Genomic DNA, 21,707 nt, shown 5'->3' with positions numbered 1-21,707 from the left:
ATTACCATTCAGTGAGAATAAAGCAAAGGCAAAAGATGTATTCAGCCTGCTGCATATAGACATTTAGGGCCCTTATAAGGTGGCTACAAGACACAATCACAGATTTTTCCTCACTATGGTGGATGACCACAATAGAGTGACATGGGTGCGGTTTTTAAGACACAAATCAGATGCATATGAAGCAATTGAATCATTTGTGTGTATGGAAAGGACTCAGTTCAACAAAAAGGTGCAAGTGATCAGATCAGATAATGCCCTAGAATTTGATGATAAGAAATGCAAACCTTTCTTTGCAAAGTTAGGTACTATACTTAAACAACATGTGTTGATAGACCTGAGGAGAATGGAAGAGCGGAAAGAAAGCATAGGAACATCTTGGAGATGGCAAGGGCCCTCAGATTTCAGGGTGGTCTACCATTGCAATATTGGGGTGACTGTATGATGTGTGTTGTGTACATCACTACAGATTGCCAAGTGTGATTCTGGAGAACAAATCACCTTATGAGGTACTCCAAAAAACTCCTCCTTGCTATAAAAAAAACTGAAAATCTTTGTAATTGAAATTCAATTTCTTGGTCTATATCTTCAATTTTTGGAAACTTATACAGTTCTTCGGTTAAGCCCTGATCAATGAACCTCCAAAATCCTTCAAATTGTATGTTTAGCTATGGCCAGTAATCCTAGTAGAGTGAAAGATAAATTTGAAGAAAGAGGAGTGCCTTGTGTGTTTTTAGGGTATCCTCATACTTAGAAAGGGTAGAAACTGCTGAATTTGAAAACAAAACAAATATTTGTGAGCAGGGATGTGAGATTTCATGAAGAAATTCTTCCCTACAAAATTTTTCACAAAAATGTTGCTAGAACTAAACATGTTGAACCTGTTATCCCTGGTGAAGGTAGGTGAGAGTGAGGGAGAGAATGATGAGAGTAATGCTGAATTGGCTCCTATGCAACCTGACCTTGCTATGAGTCAGCCTGAGATTAGAAGATCCTCTAGACATCACAAACAACCTGTATGGCACAAAGATTATGTGACTAACACAATCACTCCAGCACATACACCCTGTACAAACCCTAACCTACCTCAAACTAGTCCTAACTCACCCACACAGATCAGTAGGGTTATCACTACAAATCCAATAGCCAATTTATCTGGCTTTATCTCACAAACTAAAAAAAAAACAAGAAGAACCCAACTCCTTTAAAGATGTCATTAAGGATCATGAGTGGGTGCAAGCCATGAATGAAGAATTAGATGCCCTTGAACAAAACTAAACATGGGAGATTACAGAACTGCTACCAGGAAAACAAGCCATAGGAAGCAAGTGGCTACACAAAATTAAACACAACCCTGATGAAAGTGTGAGAAGATATAAATTAAGGCTAGTAATTATGGGTAATAGACAAAGATTTGGGGTTGACCATGACCAAACCTTTTCCCCTATAGCTAGAATGGCTACTGTGAGATCTCTACTAGTTGTTGCTTCTATTGAAGGCTGGCATTTGCACCAAATGGATGTTAAAAATGCATTCTTGCATGGTGAATTGCAGGAACATGTTTACATGAAGTTCCCGCCTGGCTACAAGGGATATGGTCACAGGCTTGAGGTTGACCCTAAGGGGGGAGAAATGCAGTAATTATGAAGGAATTCAAGTATGTAATCTTACCAAATCATTGTATGGGCTCAAGCAAGCACCCAGACAATGGTTTGCTAAGTTAAGCAGTGCCCTCAAGGAGGATGAATTTGTGCAATCCAAATCAGACTACTATTTACTCACAAAAAAGTGGGGGGGGGGGAGGAGGGAGGGAGAAAGCCTCACAGTTATGTTAGTGTATGTTGATGACTTGATAATTGCAGGGAATGACGAAGTTGCCATCAAGTACACCAAGAAACTCTTATCTGAGCATTTTCACATGAAAGACATGGATCAACATACAGAAGTAGTATTCCTCTCTCAGAAGAAGTACATTCATGATCTTCTCACTTAATATGACATGTCCAGGTGTAGACCTCTCAAACTGCCCATGCACAGCCATATGAAGCTCATTCCCCTATCAGGGGATACCTCTCCCCTCTCCACAAGTCTACCAAAGACTTGTTGGAAAGCTCATTTATCTGACCTTGACCAGCTTTCAGTGTCCATGTTCTAAGCAAGTTCATGCATGGACCAACTGATGTTCATCTACAAAGTGCAAAAAGAGCATTGAGATACCTTGTTGGCTCCCCTCGACAAGGCATACTGCTTGCAAATTATTCTAAGGCCCAATTCCAAGCGTACTGTGACAATCACAACAAGAATCCGCCTATTTAGCGTCTGAATTTAGCCTCCGACAGTATAAGGGGACGGTAAATTCACAATTAGCGTCCGATATATGACAGACGCAAATTAGCGTCTGCTTTCTAAAATTTAGCGTCCGTTTTTTTTAAACGAACGCTAATTAGCATCCGTTGAGTGAAATTACCGTCCGAAAGACGGACGGAAAATAAGAGATATAGATACGCACTTTACTACCTTAAGTCGACCAAATCATTTACCCTATGCCCACGCTTCTCTCTCTTCCTCACTCTTTCCACGCCTCTCTCTCTTCCTCACTCTCACGTTTCTCTCTCGTCTCTCTCAGATCTTACGTTTCTCTCTCTTTCTTTTAGATCTCACGAAGCCCACGGTTCTCTCCACGTCCGAAAGAGACCTCACGTTTCTTTCAGTGAAATTTAGTGAGTAAATATGTTTTTTTTTTTAGTTTTTTTGTTGATTATGGAGTTTTTTTTCGGTTTTTCCTAGATCTGAATTCCCTAAGATTTTTTTTTCTTTTTTGATTTTTCTTTATTTTTTTGAGTTTTCGGTTTTATGAGATTTTGATTTTGTGTGTTTTTATTTTCGATTTGGTTATTCAATGTTTCAATTTCGCGATTTTGGCTTTTTTGTCTTTGGTTTTTCGGTTTTCATCTTTTGATTTTTTGGATTTTGGGTTCGAAATTTAGAGATTTTTTGGTATTTAAGGTTCGAAATCTGAGGAGTTTTTGGAATTAATAGTTAAAATTGGTCATGAATTTTTTAGCGAGGCTTATTTTCTTCATTCATTTTTCTGTATTTTTCTAGATTTTGGTTGGATTTCTGAAATTTTACATGAGTTTAAGTACCTTGAGTTTTATGGTTGAATTTCTGGCTTTATTTAGTTGAATTTCTGATTTTCTTTTGTTGAATTTCTGATTTATTTGTTTAAATTTTGGAAATTATGGTTGAGTTTTTTCGTTTAAATTTACCTTATGAATTTTGATTTTTGTTTTCGATTTTGCGTTTTTCGTTGTTTTGGAAATCAATTTTCGTTTTTTTTAGAAATCAGTTTTTCGTGTTTTTTTTTTCGTTTTTCGTTTTTTAGGGCTGGGCTGTTTTTGGAAAATATCAAATCTAGTCTCTATGGCAGTATGAATGCTTGAATCTACCGTATAACATTAATCAATTTTATAATCGATTAGTTTTATTTCTTTTTTTGGTTGATTTTTTTATTTTTTGGTATTTATAGGTGGCTGGCGCGGCGGAGCGGTGGCTGACGCGGTGGTGCGCTGGTGAGGTTTCTGGTGGTGCGGTGGCTGTCACGGTGGTGCAGTACATTGGCAGTATTAGATTGTAATTATATATATTTATTTTAAATAAAATTCTCATTTGTTTAATTCTCAATTTTTGTTATTCTAACATTGTTCATTTTGTAATATTAATTATTGAAAGTTAATAAATCGAATTAAATAAAAATAATAAAAGTAAAACCTTGGGCAAAGTGAAAGCTCATAATACCTGTAAAAAAAAAAGAAAAAGAAAGATCATAATAAAAGCATCTGAGACTCTGAGTTAGTGGTTTAGCGTCTGATTTTTACAACCTGCGTCCGACTTTCAATCGGATGCTAATTAGCTTCCGTCTTTAATCAGACGCTAATTAGCGTCCGACTTTCAATCGGACGCTAATTAGCGTCCGACTTTCAATCGGACGCTAATTAGAGTCCGACGTTAATCGGACGCCAATTCTGAAAATACGGACGCTAAATTTGTAGCGTCCGCTAGCGGACGGTAAGTGGACAATTAGCGACCAGGGGTTTTGCATCCGCCTTATAGTGTCCGTTGACGGACGCTAATCTCTTTAGGGTCCGATCCCGCGTTTTTAGCGTCCGATTTTGGCGGACAGAAAAAAGTGACATTCTTGTTGTGAATGAATGGGCTGGTGTCCTTGAACAAGGAGGTCCACTTCAGGGTTTTGTATTTTACTAGGAGACTCTCCTATCTCCTGCAAGTTTAAGAGGCAAAATGTGGTGTCAAGAAATAGTGCAGAAGCAGAATATAGATCCATGACCTTGGCTGTGTGTGAGGTGATGTGGCTCAAACAATTACTAAAGGATTTGGGGCTGAAGGACATTGGGAAGACCCCTATCTACTGTGACAACCAGGCTGCTTTAGCCATAGTAGCAACCCATGTTCATTTTGAAAAAACCAAGCATGCATGTGGATATAGACTGCCACTTCATTAGAGATAAGACTCAAGACAACGTGATTAGTCCAACCTATGTGCCATCTGCTCATCAACTTGCCGATGTGTTTACTAAGCAACTTCCTACCAAGCAGCATCAATCTCTTCTCTTCAAGCTAGGAGTTCAGAATTCCCTTCCCTCTCAGCTTAAGGGGGAGTGTTGAGATATGACGCTATTAGCTGTTAGTCTTGTCTCAGGGCCGGACCTATTAAGGGTCCTGGGTGGCACAGGCCCCACCAAAAAAAAAAAAATAGTTTTCCTTTTCTTTTCAATGTCTGGCAAGTATCACGTTTAAAACTAATATAAGCGGTATAAATTTATATACAGCACCCTTGCTCTAGTGGTAAACTTCTAACTCATCATTACTGCATGCTAGGTGGACGCGGTTCGAATTCCCTTGCATACCAAATTATATAATTTTTTCCTTTTTCTTACTTCTTTGTTTGATTGTTGATTTCAATTTTTTTCCTTTTTCTTTCTTTGCTTGATTCCAGTTTTTTTTTTCTTTTTCTTACTTCTTTGCTTGATTCCTTGTTTTTGGTTTTTTAAATATAGCTCTATTTTTCACTAATTTTTTTATACGGATTGTTCTCCTTCTTTTTTCAAGTAAATTCAAAAATTTAACATTATACACTATTGTTACATTAAGTATGACCAAGATTTCTTTATAATCATTGTATATTTGCTTGGTTTAATTAGTACCCCCCAAATTCAAAATCCTGGATCCGCCCTAAGGCCATATATGTTGGTCATTCCTAAGGCCCACTATAGGTCATTAAACTAAGTAGACTATTTCTATTATACTAGGTTGGCATATTGTAAAAGGATATGTTGTACAACTCATGGGGGCAGGTGTCCTTCAATGATTGAGTCCTAGATATTATGACCTAGGGATTGCTACCTAGGACTCCTATATTTAAGGAGGTGCCGCCTTTGTAAAAAGGCAAGAAAACACATTAACAAAACTGGAATGAAATGGAGGAAAGAAAGAAAGTTAGAGAGTTGTAATTCTTCATCCTTTATAAGAACTCATGACTAACAAATGTCAACATTAAGAGAGGTTAATTGTTTGACAGCTTGCCTGCAATCATTTAATGAAGATATATTTAATTCATTCCTTCTTTGTACTTGTGATTCACGTATATAGGGGTGTATGTGCAGAAAGGGCCCGAGATCGGAATCTGGATCGGGACCAGACCTGACCGATGTATTCCGGTCCGGTCTCGGGTCCATAGAAACTATGGATTCCAGGTTTTCGGTCCGGTTAAGGCAGAAACATGAATTTTCCGGTCCAGACCGAAAACTCAGATTCCATTTAAAAAAAAAGTCGCACCCTTGTAGGTTGTATAGTGTAGAATTCTCCATAGTTCTGAAACAAATAAAAAGAGTGCAACTACATCAGGTCCAGATCCATCCCAAAGAATTGAAAAAAACCCCAAGATTTTTAAAAACCCTAAGGATTGAAAAAAAAACCTTTCATTCCTACAATCTCTGTGCCCACTTTCCTCTTCTCTCTCCTAAACCCCTTTCATTCCTTCAATCTCTCTAACGCACTAACGAGTCGACGGCTGACGCACCGGCCACCGCACGTCCGCACCACCGGCGACTCGAGAGTCCATTCCGAGTTTCGACCACCGGCGAGGCGAATTTAAGATAAATTCCTTCATTCTCTTTTGTATTTTCGGATCCTTTTCAAATTTTAATTTATGAATTCTGTGATTTGTAATTTTATTATATTTTTTTCAATCCTTGTTTGTTCATTAATTTCAATTTTTCGAATGCATGTTTTCATTAATTTCGAACATTATCTTGCAATTCATGATAATTTCGAATTTATACTATGAAATATTATATGTATTGATGTTAGTATTATATGTCGAATTATTATTACGTTATTTTAATTATGTTAATTTCGAATTTATTGATGTTAGTATTATATGTCGAATCATTATGATGTTATTTTGTTTATGTTAATTTCGAATTAAGATAATAGACAATTTAGAAGAACAAACTTGCCCCATCCCCCAACTACATACTGGTCTTTAAGTAATCAGTGGGTGATCATACAAAAGAATAGTAAACAATGCAAATTGTCATTAATTATTTGAGTCAGCAACACAAAATAGATAAAATAAATAATTTTGATTTTGTTAGTATTATACTTATTCATGTTGCATTATTGTATTTATGAGAAGTGGGAACTATAGTTCCATAAGAATATAAGATAGCTTGAAAAAATGCAGCCTCTTATTGTATATTTGTATTTGTTGTCTCTTTGACAATATGAATAGAGTTGTAAATGGATCGGGTTCGGGGCGGGTGGAGCGTCACCCGCATCCACCCACTCCACCCGTTCCATCCATCACCCGCATCCATCTCCACCCGAATCCATCCATCAATTTGTAACCGGGTTAAATAAACGGATGGATCGGGTGATTAACGGGTGAAATCAAAAAATATTAGGAGAAGAAAGAAAAATTACTAACAAGAACCACTAATCCATTTATATAATTCTACTTACTATGTAAAATCGTCTCCAAACTAACCCTAATCCACATTCTTAACATTTATATACAATTATATTATCATCTTGTAACTTTAGGGCTATAGATTAATATAGCTATAAAAATGAAAAGGCCAAAAACTAAAAAAAAAATTATATATATTTTTACTTTAAACGGGTGACGGATCGGGTGGTAAACGGATGATGGATTAAATATCACCCGAACCCGACCCGCATCCATCACCCGATTATGCGTTACCCGGCTATCATCCGTTTAAACCGGAATTTTCACCCATTTAATAAACCGGGTGGAGCGGATGGTCGGGTGATCCACTGGATATTGTCATCTCTAAATATAAACTAATTCGAATTTGCTGTATTGTATTCCATAAGAACTTGTTAGTTCATAGTTGAGCATTAATGTTGTGGGGTTTGATTCTTATGATTCACCATGTATAACTACACTCTATGACTACACATATTTTTAGAGGTGATAAGATATGCTAGTATTATATTTATGAAATATTTATATTTGTACATGTTAATTTAAATTCATTGTATGAAATATGTATATTTATTCATTCTTATCTTGTGTTGTGGGCTAACTGAGTATTTATTCATCAAATATATATATTTGTCCAACTTCAATCTAACACATACAAAGTGATAACGAATACTTGGATTATCTTATAGTTAATATATGTAAGTTATTTTCATCCTTACTTATTGCTTATGTTATATTGTAGATGGAGAGCTCCCAATCCAAAAGGTAACCCGTCTATTCTTCAGATCAAACTGCACAAACATTATCAGATGCAGCTACCAATACGGATATGGAAGAATTGCGTAAGTCTTTACCTACACAAGAACCTAAAAAATGTTAGGGAAGCATTAATTCATATGATCATTGCTGATGAGCTTCCATTTAAACATGTGGAAAAAGCGGGTTTTAAGCATTTTGTGCAAGTTGCTTGTCCTAGATTTCACATTCCATCTCGTACTGCTATTGCTCTTGATGTTAGGGAAGCAAAGGGAATGTCGGGAGTTGGTGTGGAGGAAAATATAAAAGGAGTTGGAGGAAATTGAGAAAGCTAATGTTATTTTTTTTCTTACTTCCATTTTTTCGTATCTCTTAGTTTTTAATTTAACTATTAATCAATTTTTTTTCATAACTAAATCTAGATATGCGATGTGATGATTTGGATGATGATGTCGTTTTTGTGGACTCCTTTGTGTGAACGAAATTGGAGGAAGAAGAAAATCTTGAAGATTTGTGATTGCCAAGTTATTTTCAAGATATTATGTAGTTTATGTTAGTATTGTCTTAACTTAAGAACTTGGACTTTTAAAGTTAATTTTTTTGTCGAAGTGATGACTTTTAAAATTAATTATTATGTATTAAGTTGGATTGTTGAGGACTTAATGTTACAAATTGGTGTATTGAACATTTGAGCTTGTTATTAAGTTTTGAACAAAGGTTGGTGGCTTGGCGCGCACAAACAGCTCAAACCCTCAAATGATAGGTTTATTTTGTCAAAAATAAAAAAGCATTGTTTAAAAAAAAAACAGGTCCATTCCGGTCAAAAACCGGTCTGGACCGGAATTATTCCGGTCTGGTCCCCGATCAAGAAAATTCTGGAATTCCAGTTCCGGTCCGATTCTAGACTGGTGCACACCCCTACACGTTTCTATCACCCACATCTTTATCAAAGAAAATGATTTTTCTTTTTTTAACAGCAAACTTTATAGATTCTTTTTGGAAAGATTGGGCCCCAAGGCCGTAGGCCCTAGGCCCTAGGCGACAGGGGCAGATCTTTTAAGGGGCAGAACTGGACCTGACCCCTAAAAGATTTTGGGAAAAAAATTACAACATTACTATTTTGCTGAGCCCACTAAGAAAAAAGTCCAAATTTGCTGAACATATGGCAAAGTAAACACTACTTACTGAGTTACTGTGTATTAAAAAGGCTAAGGGGAAGAAGAAATAGGAAAGTGTGAACTAGGACCACAGTTATATTATACAACTGTCAATAGTACTGAACTGAACTATTGATGCGACATGATGAATTGAAGATGACGTTTTTCCTTTCCTACTTTTTTTTTGAGGGGACTTTTTCTTTCCTACTTTAATAAGTTTTCTCTCTTTTTTGTCTTTTCTTTCTTTTTTTTTCTTTGGAATATTCTATTTTGTACCATTAAATTTTTGGCTTTTCCATTTGATACCACTGTTATTTTAAAATTCCACATGATACCACTGTTATTTTAAAATTCCACATGATACCACTCTAATTCAATATAAATCTTTATCATACCATTTTTTAAGTAAAATGTTAGTTAATGGTTGAACAAGAATATGATTTTGTTTGGGTTTGCACGTTTCTATTTGCAGTTGCAAAAATTTAATAAATTAAGATTTTAGGGTGTCGTTTTAACCCTGAAAGCTCTATTTTTCAGTCAAAATTTTTATAAAAATGATCATAATATTCTATACCTTTTTATTGTCAAATATGACCTCAACTTTGACCTTTACGACTAAAATGATTACTAAAACCTTAACACAAATTAAAACATGTAAATCGAATTAAAACTCTAGTCTATTCTAACTTAAATCAACACTTTACTTAATTGAATGCTACAATAGAGAATAAAATCAAATTATAGTAGTACCATGTAGAATATCTGAAAAATAGTGGTACTAAATCGAAAAGTCAAAAATACAATGGTATCAAATGGAATATCCCTATTTTTTTAAGGGGTTCTTTTACTTTAGTCATTTATTAAGAAAGTGCTTTACTCATATTCATCAAAATTTACTACTATGGGTTTCTCTCGCATCGTCACCCGCCAATTTATGAAATTGTCAAAACTCAATTCTTCTTCCTTTTCTCACTCTCAGAATCTCACAACTCCCCTAAAAATTTCTGATTTATCGTCTATATTTTCACCAACGGCAACATACACATGTCTTCATCAAGAAATTCGAATCCAAAAACCATTTTACTGCTTAATTCACGGGTCATCTATGAACACCCAACTTATAACCATAACAGAGGAATCCAGTTTACCAAAAATAACAAATCAAATAAACAAAGATTCTGAGAAAATATGTAAATTGTTGTTAGCATTACCCAAAAATTCTAGCATTGAATCAACTCTAGAAAGAAGTGGAATCGAAGAAATTACTTCCATTTTGGTTTTAGAGGTTTTGAAGAAGCTAAGTAATGCAGGTGTTCTTGCTCTTGGTTTTTTCAGGTGGGCGGAAAATCAAAAGGGATTTAAATACACGACTGATAGCTATAATGCATTGATTGATTCATTGGGAAAAATCAAGCAATTTAAAATGATTTGGGTTTTAATTGATTCTATGAAAATAAAAGGGATTTTGACCAAATACACATTTACATTGGTTATTAGACGATATGCGAGGGCGAGGAAGGTTGTGGATGCAGTCAAGACCTTTGAGAAGATGGAACAATTTGGAATGACGCGTGATTTGTCGGATTTCAACCGATTTCTTGATACAATGTGCAAATCTAGGCAAGTTAAGTCTGCACACCAGGTGTTCGATGAAATGAAGAAGAGAAAGTTTGTGCCGGATCAGAAATCTTACACTATATTGTTGGAAGGTTGGGGTCAACAGCAGAATTTACTGAAACTTGAGGAAGTTTACAGGGAAATGAAAGACGAAGGGTTCGAGCCTGATGTTGTGGCTTATGGAATTATCATGAATGCGTATTGCAAAGCTGGAAAAGTCACTCAAGCAGTGGAGAAGTTTCGGGAGATGGAAGCGAAGGGTGTTGAGCCTAGTCCACATATCTTTTGCATTTTGATCAATGGGTTAGGCTCGGATAAGAGACTCGGTGAAGCTTTGAAGTTTTTTGAGATGTCGAAGGCCAATGGTGTTAAACCTGAAGCACCCACTTATAATGCAGTGGTTGGGTCATATTGTTGGTTAATGAGATTTGATGATGCATTTCAAATACTGGATGAAATGAAGAAATGTAAGGTTGGTCCAAATTCGAGAACCTATGACATAATTCTTCATCATCTGATAAAGGCGGGAAAATATGAAGAAGCTTACTCGGTGTTCATGAGGATGAACAATGATCAAGGCTGTGATCCTATAGAGAGCACATACACAATTATAATAAGAATGTTTTGTGGGAAAGGCGAACTAGATATGGCTGTTAAGGTTTGGAATCAGATGAAGGGGAAGGGGATACTTCCGGGAATGCATATGTTTGCTACGTTGATTAACAGTTTCAGGCATGCAAATAAGTTAGAAGATGCGTGCAAGTTTTTTGAAGAAATGCTGGATTTTGGGATTAGGCCTCCTGCTCCTGTTTTCAGCAATCTTAAACAGGCTCTGCTTAATGATGGCAAGAAAGATGCTGCTCTAGTTTTGGTTCGGAAGCTTGATGCAATACGACTCACTCCGATTAAATGATTGTATATATACGCCTTGATCTGCCTTATAGCTCGAGATATGATACAATTATTTTCTATCAAGGAATTGCATGAATCAGAAGATTATCACACAATAAGCCACATTCAACTAGAAGTTATTTGTTAAGGGTTGATAACCACAACCATCCCTCACTATCTATTGGATAGCATGTCGATATACCATCTCTTTGAAATTTTTGGTAAATTTATTGAGTTAGCTGATATGGGAGAATTTGAAGTCTAACTTGCGAACTTTGGATATTGGCGCTTAGATTATCGCTTAGGAACGTTGGTAATATACAATTGTGGCTTATTATTTGAGGATGAATGGACTACTTTATTTTATGCGAGATGCTGTAAAGTAAAATGTGAAATTGCATATATTTGATCAGTAGGAACCAATCATGCACTAGGTATGACCTAAAAACCCAGTAGTATAAATCTTCATATAATTATAGAACTTCTGGTTAAATGATAGTCGCAATACCTTACACAAAGTTCAAATTTATTACCCAGCTTATGAAGTATTACTAACTAATTAATTATCACCTTCAACGACTCTGTCATAAACAATAATTAATCACCAGTAGTAATCATCAAAATCTAGAATCAAAAGCTAACACTATCTGTTTTAGGACTATTATAAGAACAGTTATAGATACTATCTTCTGATTCTGATGCTTTTCCGTGAATGCCTCTGAACCATTCTCTAACTGTAAACATGCCATAGCTGTTGGCCTGTTGCCATCACAGGATGCCAGTTTGGTAAAACCTGCAAAAACTAGACCTCCAGCACTCCAGCACTCCAGCACTCCAGCAGCAACTCTGCAGTAGCTGAACAACCTGCTTTTCAACAAGATATCGAGCCGGTTTGGATTGATTTTTGGAATGTCAACCATGTACTTCAAGGGATTCACCGTATTCCTGCATGATGAGATGATTAATGCTGATAAAAATCAATATTCCCAAGCATAAAAACGAAGAATTGAAGAAAAAGCATTATACCTAGTCTGTATTGCAGTTTATATACTAGTATTTATACCTCTTACTGTGATGCTGATATAATAGGTGTTTATGCCAAATTCTGCACAGACAAAACTGAGCTGAGGATCTATAGCTATGGACAGCGCACAACTAGCACAAAGAGAAGTAACTAGCCGCGGAAGAAATAAAACAATGGAGACAAGACACCGAAGATGGTGATGCGGAAACCCCAAGGAATAAGGGTAAAAAACCACGGGTGGCTATGAGTCCACCAATCCACTATCAATGTCAAGATGTTACAGCTTGGTCTAGGTGTTTTTGTAATGTAGAGAATAGTAAGAGCAATGCTAAATGTAATACAATTACTCGATGTGTCTTTACTATACTCTTAGTTCTATATTTATAAATGTAAATTTGGCTACCGTTGCCAAGTATGATAATGTTGGTTGGTACAAGTTGCACTAAATTATATTTGTTGTAAAGATAGAGAAACAAAGGAAATTAACATAAACTAACCTACGCAATGCAATTATCAATAAAGTATCTTGCCCACTTATTTTCACCTCATTATTTGATCTTCTGTATAAGGATAGTAGGTAAAGGAACGATAAACCTGAAAAGAATTGACCAAAGTTAGCTAGCCTGAAATAGTTAAATAATATATGAAATGAATTGTAAGTGAACAAAAACATACGTCATCGAAATCCTTCGAACCAGAATATAAAGTGAGTACGTAAAAAAGTTACGCATGACAAAAAAACCGCACTTCTCGCCCCCTTGTTGTTGTGGGTAGTTTACTTTCAAACTTGATAGAGTATGGAACTAAAGAAATGATTGGCCTTAGCCATTCTTCACTCCTTGTTCATAGCTAACCAAGAGTGAGCTTATTCAAGCGGATAAGAGAACGGCGGACACGGAGACAAGAGCAGTTACTTGTGCAGCGGCAAGAGCGACACTTTATCAATAGTATTAAGAAAATGAGAAAATTTATCGTATAATGAGAGTAACATAGGCTTTTATTTGAATAAAATAAGTCTATTATACCTCAGCACGCTTCCAAAGAAGCTTGTCCCGACGAACTTTGTTGTCGCTCATCCGAAACCTCCTAAAAGCGCTACATAACAGAACATCGAATGATTTACACTTTATTTGCTTTATATTACAATTTCAATCCATTTAGATTATATCAAATCTATCAAACTACGATATCATAGCCGATTTAATCTTTCACATCCGCTCCTTGTGTATGCTAGGGGAATCAAAGACATAAATTATCCCGAGCGTAGGACATATGACAAGGAGCATCCAATGACGACTATGGCAAGATTTAATAACAAAAGTTACTATTAAATCAACATACCATGCAACAATCAACATTTGTACAACTATAAGATAGAATATTACTCTTGGAAGATTAGCGCGAAGATGATACTAGCACCATCAAGGACGGATCGAGTCAAAGCACAATGAATGTAATTCATTGCATTCTTCAATGTATTCACATCCACGTATAGTACTCTCCGGACAAATCGAACAAACACGAACAACATCCTCAAATCATAACTTTTTCTACATTCTTGAATAGACTTTAGTTCATGATCCTTATTCTCATTTATAACAACTAATGCTACATTGCATGCAATAACATCATCGACATCGATTGTATTTTGGTTCCATGTAATCCCAAATAATATAATTTGTTGAAATCTTTCATTATCAGGTACTTGAATTTCTTATTCAGGCATGCCTTAAGTATTGATCGTTTCCTTTTTCGAGGATTCTTGTATTTGGAACTGATTGGTCTACCACGTTATTGGCATGCTTTGGACTCATTAGCAACTTTGGTTTGTCCTTCAGGGTTCTCAATTTTTACTGGAGCATTTACACCTGGTATATATGACTTAGTCACTCTTTTTGGTCAGTAGTAGCGTCTGGGAATTGATTTGCTAAAACATATAAATGAATTATCTTTTGAAATTCTATTTCATATGGCTTAGTACGAGGATCAAGATGACATAGTGATAATTCATACCAACTAATTTTTTTTCCCATCATATTTTTTTCTCCCCCCAAAAATGGAAAAACTATTCATTAAAATGATAATTAGCAAAATGAGCCATAAATAAAACCCATGTGGTTGGCTCAAGGTATTTGATTATTCATAGGGGGTTCAAATCTAATATTGAGTTTCCCAACTAGAATTCTAGAGTGTTCAATATTAGAATACAAAGCACCTGAATTTGAGGTAAGCTTCAGAGAAGACATGAGAGATGTTTTAGCAATCTTTGACACATCAAAGCCACACTCAGCAAGTAATTCTTTGCTAAATTTCTTCTGAGAGATAATAATACCAGCAGATGTGTGAGTAATTTCAATGGCTAGAAAGTAGTTAAACATTCCCAGGTCCTTGATAATAAAAGTATCATGTAAATGTTGTTTAAGCCTCAAAATTTCATTTTCATCCGAGCCTGTGAGTATTATGTCATCCACATAAATTGTTGCCACAATGATGTATGAATCCGTCTTTTTAAAAAGCAATAAATAATCATTTCTTGATTGTTGGTAGCCTTGTTGATCGAACTTCCATGAAGCCTAGCAAACTACTGCCTTGAGGCTTGCTTAAGCCCATATAAAAGACTTGTTGAGTTTGCAAACAAGCTTGCCTAGGTTATGAATGCCCTCTGGTTCTTTCATACGCACTTCTTCAAGAAGGTTGCCTTGTAAAAAGACATTATTTATGTCTAGATGATGAAAGGGTTAATGTTGACAAGCATCAATAGACAACATGCACCTTATAGTTTTCATCTTCACCACTGCAAAGAAGGTTTCTTTGTAGTCTAAACCATATATATGTGTATACCCTTTGGCCACTAGCCTAGCTTTGAGTCTCTCTATTAAGCCATCTACCTTCAACTTCACCTTATAAACCTATTTTTTGCACCCTATAACCTTTTTATCTTTCGACAAAGCCACCATGTCCCGTGTATGATTAACATCTAAAGCATCCAACTCCTTTTTCGTAGCCTCAAACCATCCTGAATGATGTGATGCTTCCTAGTAGTTGAATGGTTCAGTTATCTCAGTAGTGTCGTTAATAAAGGCTTGTAAGGGAGAGGGCAATTGGTGAAATTGAACACCATTATACTAATGATCAGATACATTGTCAGCAAGACACACATATGAATCCAAGTAAGCTCGTTTGGTCTTAACTCTGGTGGATTGTCTGGTAACAAAAGGAGGTATAGGAGCATTTAAGATGTGGGTTATAGAAGAAGCTGATGGTGCATCTGCCAGGATAGGATGTGTTTGTGGAGCTAGAAGATGTGTTTGTGAGACTAGGAGGTGAAGACAAAGAAGGTGAAGAGGGAGTAGGAGTAGTGGAAGAGTCACTAGGAAAACTAAGTGGCTCTGGAATGTGAAAATCACATTCCATGTTAAATGGTGTATTGACAAGTAGATACATGCATGGGAGAAGATGGTTTAGGTAAAGAAGTAGAATAGGGGAAAGGAAGATGATGTTCATGAAAGATGATATCTCTTGTGATAATAATTTTACCAGTATTGACAGAGAACCTTGTATGTTTTCTGACCAGGGGAATAGCAAAGAAGTACACAAAATTGTGCTCTTGAATCAAATTTGGTTCTATATGCCTTTAGAGTAGAAATGGAACATAAGCAGCCAAAACTCTTTAAGTGTCCAAGATTAGATTTATTCCCATTTAACTTTTCATACGGAGAGTGAAAACCTATAAAATTCAAAGGCATCTTATTGATAAGGTGTGTAGCAAACATCAAACACTCACCCCGAAATCTCAATGGCACTCTATTTTGGAAACGCAATGCTCTAGTTGTTTCCAATAAGTGCCAGTGTTTTCTTTCTACTACTGCATTCTGTTGAGGGCTATCTGCACATGTCTTTTAATGTTTAATACCATTTGAATGAAACAAATCCAATATATCTCCTTTACAAAATTCCTTGGCATTATGTGTTCTAAAACATTCAACACAAGTGTTATATTGTGTTTGCACCATTTTAGAAATGATTTTAAGAATGCCATCTGCATTACTTTTATTCTTCATCAATAAAGTCCATGTGTTTCTTAAGAAACCATCAACAATAGTAAGAAACCAAGTATATCCATCATGAGTCTTAGTTTTATAAGGACCCCAAATATCTACATGGACTAACTTAAAACAACTAGTTGTGACAGTAGAACTAGCATGGAAAGACAACCTTGTTTTTTTAGCTTTAGGGAAAATTTGACATGTAGTGTCATAGACGACATGATTGATGATACTAGGATTGATAAGGTGCAATTTATTAAAGGGAAGATGCCCTAACCTGAGGTGCCACAACATGGCATCTGTAGACTCAGCAAGTAGAGCTGAATCAGCTGAGTTGTCAAGTTGACATTGATGGTCAGTAGGATGCTCATCTAGCAACTCAATTAAACTTCAATACTGGTACCTGTAATACATTTTCTAATGTAATACCATTGCGAAAATCAACGGTGCCAATGTGGTCAACAACTACTTGCTTCCCATCTATTATGTTAATAGTATTAGGCAGCTTTGTAAACTTCTTATATGAACTAAACAAAGCCAGATATGTACAAATGTGATCAATTGCCCCATTGTCAATTATCCATTTGGATGTAGCACAGGTGATAAGGCGCACACCTGCCATATTTGCATCAATGGGAGGAGCTTCTGTTTGCTGAGCAGAAATAAGCTTCAATAGGTTGGAAAACTCTGCTTCTGTAATGTTAGTGACATTTTCTTCACCAAAGTTGTCAGTTTCATCTCCTTGTGCTACGTACTAGTGGAAAAAACTACTTTTGCTACTTATCAAATGCTCTGGTTGACTAATCAACCCGAGCATTTGTGAATTTTTTTACGGGTTAATTAGTCAACCATAGCATTTAATGGCAAATGCTCTGGTTGACTAATCAACCCGAGCATTTGTGAATTAGTGCTCCGGTTAGTCAACCCGAGCATTTGTGAAGTGTCTTTTGTCAAATCGCTTTTGCACATAACCTGCCCAACCCCTATCTCTCATATTTTCTCAGCCTCACATTCCCCCTCTCTCTCTCCTCTCACGAAGAACAAGCCTAGGAAAATAAATTAGGGTTTCTCTCTCTCTCCCTCTTGCCTTCTCTTTGCACACCAACGCCAACGGGCACCAGCCACCAACGCCAACGGCCACCGGCCACCAACGCCAACGGCCACCGGCCACCAACACCATCGCCAATAAAACGCATCACCAAAGCTAACATTTTATTTGTTTGCGAGTTAAGGTTTTCAGTTCTGTCGCCGCGTTTTCTCACTCTCTAGTTCATTTCATTTGCTGAAGTTTTGAATTTTTTTCTCCTTTTAATTACTTCATTATTTTTGCTTTAAATATGGAGCTGATGTTGTTTTATGCAAGTCTTGCTATCTTTCTTTTTTCTGATTTTAGTGGTCTTGTTCTTTTGCTGCAAGAGCTTTGAATAAATTATTCTTGCAATCAGATTTTTCCCCATTCTTCACTAAAACAAGTAAGTGGCTCGAATTTTTTTTTTCCGATTTCTGGTTAATTTGGTTCGAAAACTCGAACCCTAGAAATCGAATTAGGGCTTTTCGATTTTTGCTTCTTTCTGCACGAATTTCTTGATTGCTTGTATTTTTTTTATGTTGATGGATAATAAACAGCAAAGTTCTTCCAAGATTAAATTAATTAATTTGTTTTCCTTCTATTTTCCTGAACTTTTAGAGTTTTTTTTGTTCCTATCCACTGTACTCTCAAGTCCTCTAGTTTCACCCCTCTTCCATTTGCTGTTTTAGGGCTTGATTTGGAATTAAGGTTGTCTTCTAATCCAACTTTAGGTTTTTTATTTGCTTCTGAAATTGAAGCAAAAAAATATGAAATTGTTGTGGTCTTTTTTATATTGTTTCAGCTAAATCTACATCAATCAACAAGGTTTGAATGCCTTGATTTATTGTAATGTGCGAAAAATCAGAATTTTAATATACAGAAGTGTTGAACAAATCTAGGGCTGAATTTATTTCATTTTGTCTCTCTCTATCTCTTTTTTTTGTGCAATTGACTATTAGTAAACGGATTATCCACCAAAAAGAAAGAAAACCAGAAATATTATTTTTTTTCCCGCTTTGAACGGGCATATTATGTTTGTTTAGTTATTGTATGAGTACTTATTGAACATTATAGGTGCTTTTAGGTATATATTTTCATTGGACAGAGTTCATTGTCTATGCAGATCAGATGAATTTGCATCATGTTAGAATCCAATTAAGGGTCTCTTAGAGATTCAAATATGACAATGATAACCTAGTATTGCCGGACATAATCTTTTAGCGATTAAAATAGAAATTGTTGTAGCCTAAAAATCAAGGGCTACCAAGATGACATGTGGCTTCATCTTAGCATTACATGTGGCGCAAGCTTATGAAGGTAAAGTACATGGGTCAGGAAATTATGTGGGCTAAAGTACACTTTTCTGAGGAAAAAAATGTACTAAAACCACTCTTATGGCCCAAACCTGTACTTAGGCCCAGCTAAAGCATCTTATACTCCTTCATAAAGGTGAGGTGTGATGACCAATCAATACCTGCCACGTGTCACCATGTAATTGCTTAGCCAATCAGATGCTGGTGACATCAAGGTACATCAGTCATTTCAAACAGTATAAATTAAGAACAACATGCTGTTCTTTCAGATAAGCCCAGTAAGAGAGGCTGCTGAGTCGCTCAAGGGAAAGTCTCAAGAAGGTCGTCCAAGGACCAGCCGGCCACCACGACCAGAGTTCTCTAGGCCACCTTCTAAGGGAAAGCAGCCAGCTGTCAGCGAGCCAAGGAGGAAGATGGACTGGAAGCTGGTAGTCTGTCCAGGGGACAACATTCCCCCCCACTGGTCACATAATGGAGACAGATGCTAAGGAGTATCTGGAGGCCAAGAAGGCTGCTGCGTTTCAGCGTTCAGCCTCAGGTTCTACTCCTTACATGAAGGATCCTTCTTTGAGAGTTCCATCTAAGACAGCAGGAAGAGGTCATGGACCTTCGGCTATTCAGCCAAGGTAAGAAAAAACAGTGGTGCAACCTATGTTGTACAGGCATCAGGCCGTCGCCAATACCTCTTCAAACCCAGTATTGAAGGAGTACCGCCGGGAGCACATACCCACTGAGGGACATGCGGGGGCACTCCAGATTAATTGGCCGACTCCCTTTTCGGTCAGAATCATGGAGTCTCCTCCTTTCCCAAAGGTTATGCTCCCGACGATCAAGCCTTTTGATGGTACCACAGATCCAGACGATCATTTGTCAGCCTACAAACACTAGATGTACGTCCAGGGTGTTGATGACGCTACATGGTGTAAGAACTTTCCGGCCACATTGAAGGGAGTGGCGCAGAAGTGGTTCAACAATTTACCTCCTAAATCGGTGAATAATTTCACTGAGCTTAGTATCTTGTTCACCAACCATTTTGTGGCAACCATCAAGAGCAGAAGACAAGTATGCATTTAAGAAAGGTGGTTCAAGGGCCTAAAGAAGCCTTAAGGAGTTGTGTGAAGCGGTTCAATTTGGAAGCATTGCAGATCTAGGATCTGAATGCTGGAGTGGCGTTTGACGCCTTCATCCGAGGTCTAAGACCTGGCAGCTTTAAGTTTGATTTAGTGAAGAAGAAGATAACAACTTTAACAGAGGCTCTGAAGGAAGCCGAAGCATTCATCCATGCCACGAAAGTCTGTGCAGAAGCCAAACAGCCAGAGGCGAAGAAAACTTAAGAGGCAATCCAGCCAAAAAAGAGTCTCCCCAAGAAAGCTGAAACTTGGGCGATGACTACAATGACCACCTCGTCCAAGAGGAGCAAGAGATCTGAGCCGGCAGCCTCAGTTGGGCCCATAGATTTCAACAAAGATCAGTATTCCATTCTCATGGAAATCAAAGATCAACATGAATTGAAAGCGCCGGCAGAGATGAAAACGCCCTACAGAAATAGGACAAAAAGTAAGTACTGTCATTTCCACAAAGACTGTGGTCGTGAGACGAATGAGTGCAAGCATCTCAAGAGAGCATTGGAGGATTTGGCCCGAAAGGGAAAATGAACTCTTATCTACTCCCGTCAAGAAGGAAATTCCAGAAAAAAGATAATCGTCAGGGAAGAAGGAAAGATGACGAAAGTACTGATGAAGACGTGGTAATGGTAATTTCAGGGGGATTCGCAGCCGGAGATCCTACAACTCGCGGCCATAAAAATTATCTGAGGGAACTCAGCCAGGTCATGCTCACCAATCAGGCTGAGGCTGATCCTTTCCCCAAGATAGTGGTCAGTTAGCAGGATCCAGGAAAAATAAGAGCACCTCATGACGACCCGCTGGTGGTGGAGATGAAGATTGCTAATCTCAGGGTAAGACGGATCCTGATTGATACTGGAAGTTCTACCGACATCATCAACGCAGATTATTGTCTTTCAAGATTAAAGTTTGATGAAAATGATTTGGTTCCTGTTAGTCATCCTATCATTGGTTTCGGCGGAGGGGTAATTCATCCTATGGGGACTCTTACCCTACCAGTCAGAGTTGGAGACAAAGAAGCTGCAAGAACACTCTTCATGAAGTTCCTGGTAGTACGAGATCTGACAGCATACAATGTCATCCTCGGACGACCTACCTTAAATCATATCAAAGCTGCATTGTGACTCATCTGATGCTCATAAATTTGAGTGTGATAGTGGAAAAATTGGGTCGTTGTATGAGACCAGCAGCGAAGAGAATGCTATCTTACTACTTTAAAAATCATCATGGAAGGAGAGATCAGAACGGCCAAAGGCCATGGAAGATGAGCTGGCCGAGAAACTGAAAAGCCATATAAGTGAGTTGAAGCATGAGGTAGAGAAGGCACAGGCAAAGCCCCTCCAAGAGGGCAAGCCGTCCATGCTCTTACCTAGCAAGAAAAGGAATGCTTAGCTATAAGAAGAGAAGATATCCATCGATGAAGTTATGGCTATCATGAGCTTGGGACTAGAGCGTCCAGAGCCAGTAGAGAGCCCAGTGGAAATCTGCTTAAATCCAGAACGTCCGGAGAGGACATTGAAGATTGGGTTCGTCCTAGGTTCTGAAACCAAGGACGCCTTGGTTGCGTTGCTGCGAGAGTTTGAAGATGTTTTTGCTTATATGGAAGAAATGCCGGGAATAGATCCCAAAGTGGCAATGCATAAGTTGAACATTGAGCCGGGGCAAAAGCCAGTCCGGCAAAAG

General features: G+C 37.3%; 1 protein-coding gene across 1 annotated transcript; it reads left to right on the top strand.

The window, feature by feature from the left end:
• Positions 1-9,795: 9,795 nt before the first annotated feature.
• Positions 9,796-11,793, top strand: LOC104896624 (pentatricopeptide repeat-containing protein At1g71060, mitochondrial). The gene has a single exon (XM_010683389.4). It carries the CDS (start codon positions 9,842-9,844, stop codon positions 11,468-11,470), a length of 1,629 nt encoding a protein of 542 aa, XP_010681691.2. The 5' UTR covers positions 9,796-9,841; the 3' UTR covers positions 11,471-11,793.
• Positions 11,794-21,707: the final 9,914 nt, after the last annotated feature.

Source organism: Beta vulgaris, chromosome 6 (genome assembly GCF_026745355.1).
Source record: "Beta vulgaris subsp. vulgaris cultivar EL10 chromosome 6, EL10.2, whole genome shotgun sequence".
In the NCBI taxonomy this organism is placed as follows: domain Eukaryota; kingdom Viridiplantae; phylum Streptophyta; class Magnoliopsida; order Caryophyllales; family Amaranthaceae; genus Beta; species Beta vulgaris.
This window is presented reverse-complemented; position numbering and strand designations above follow the sequence as displayed.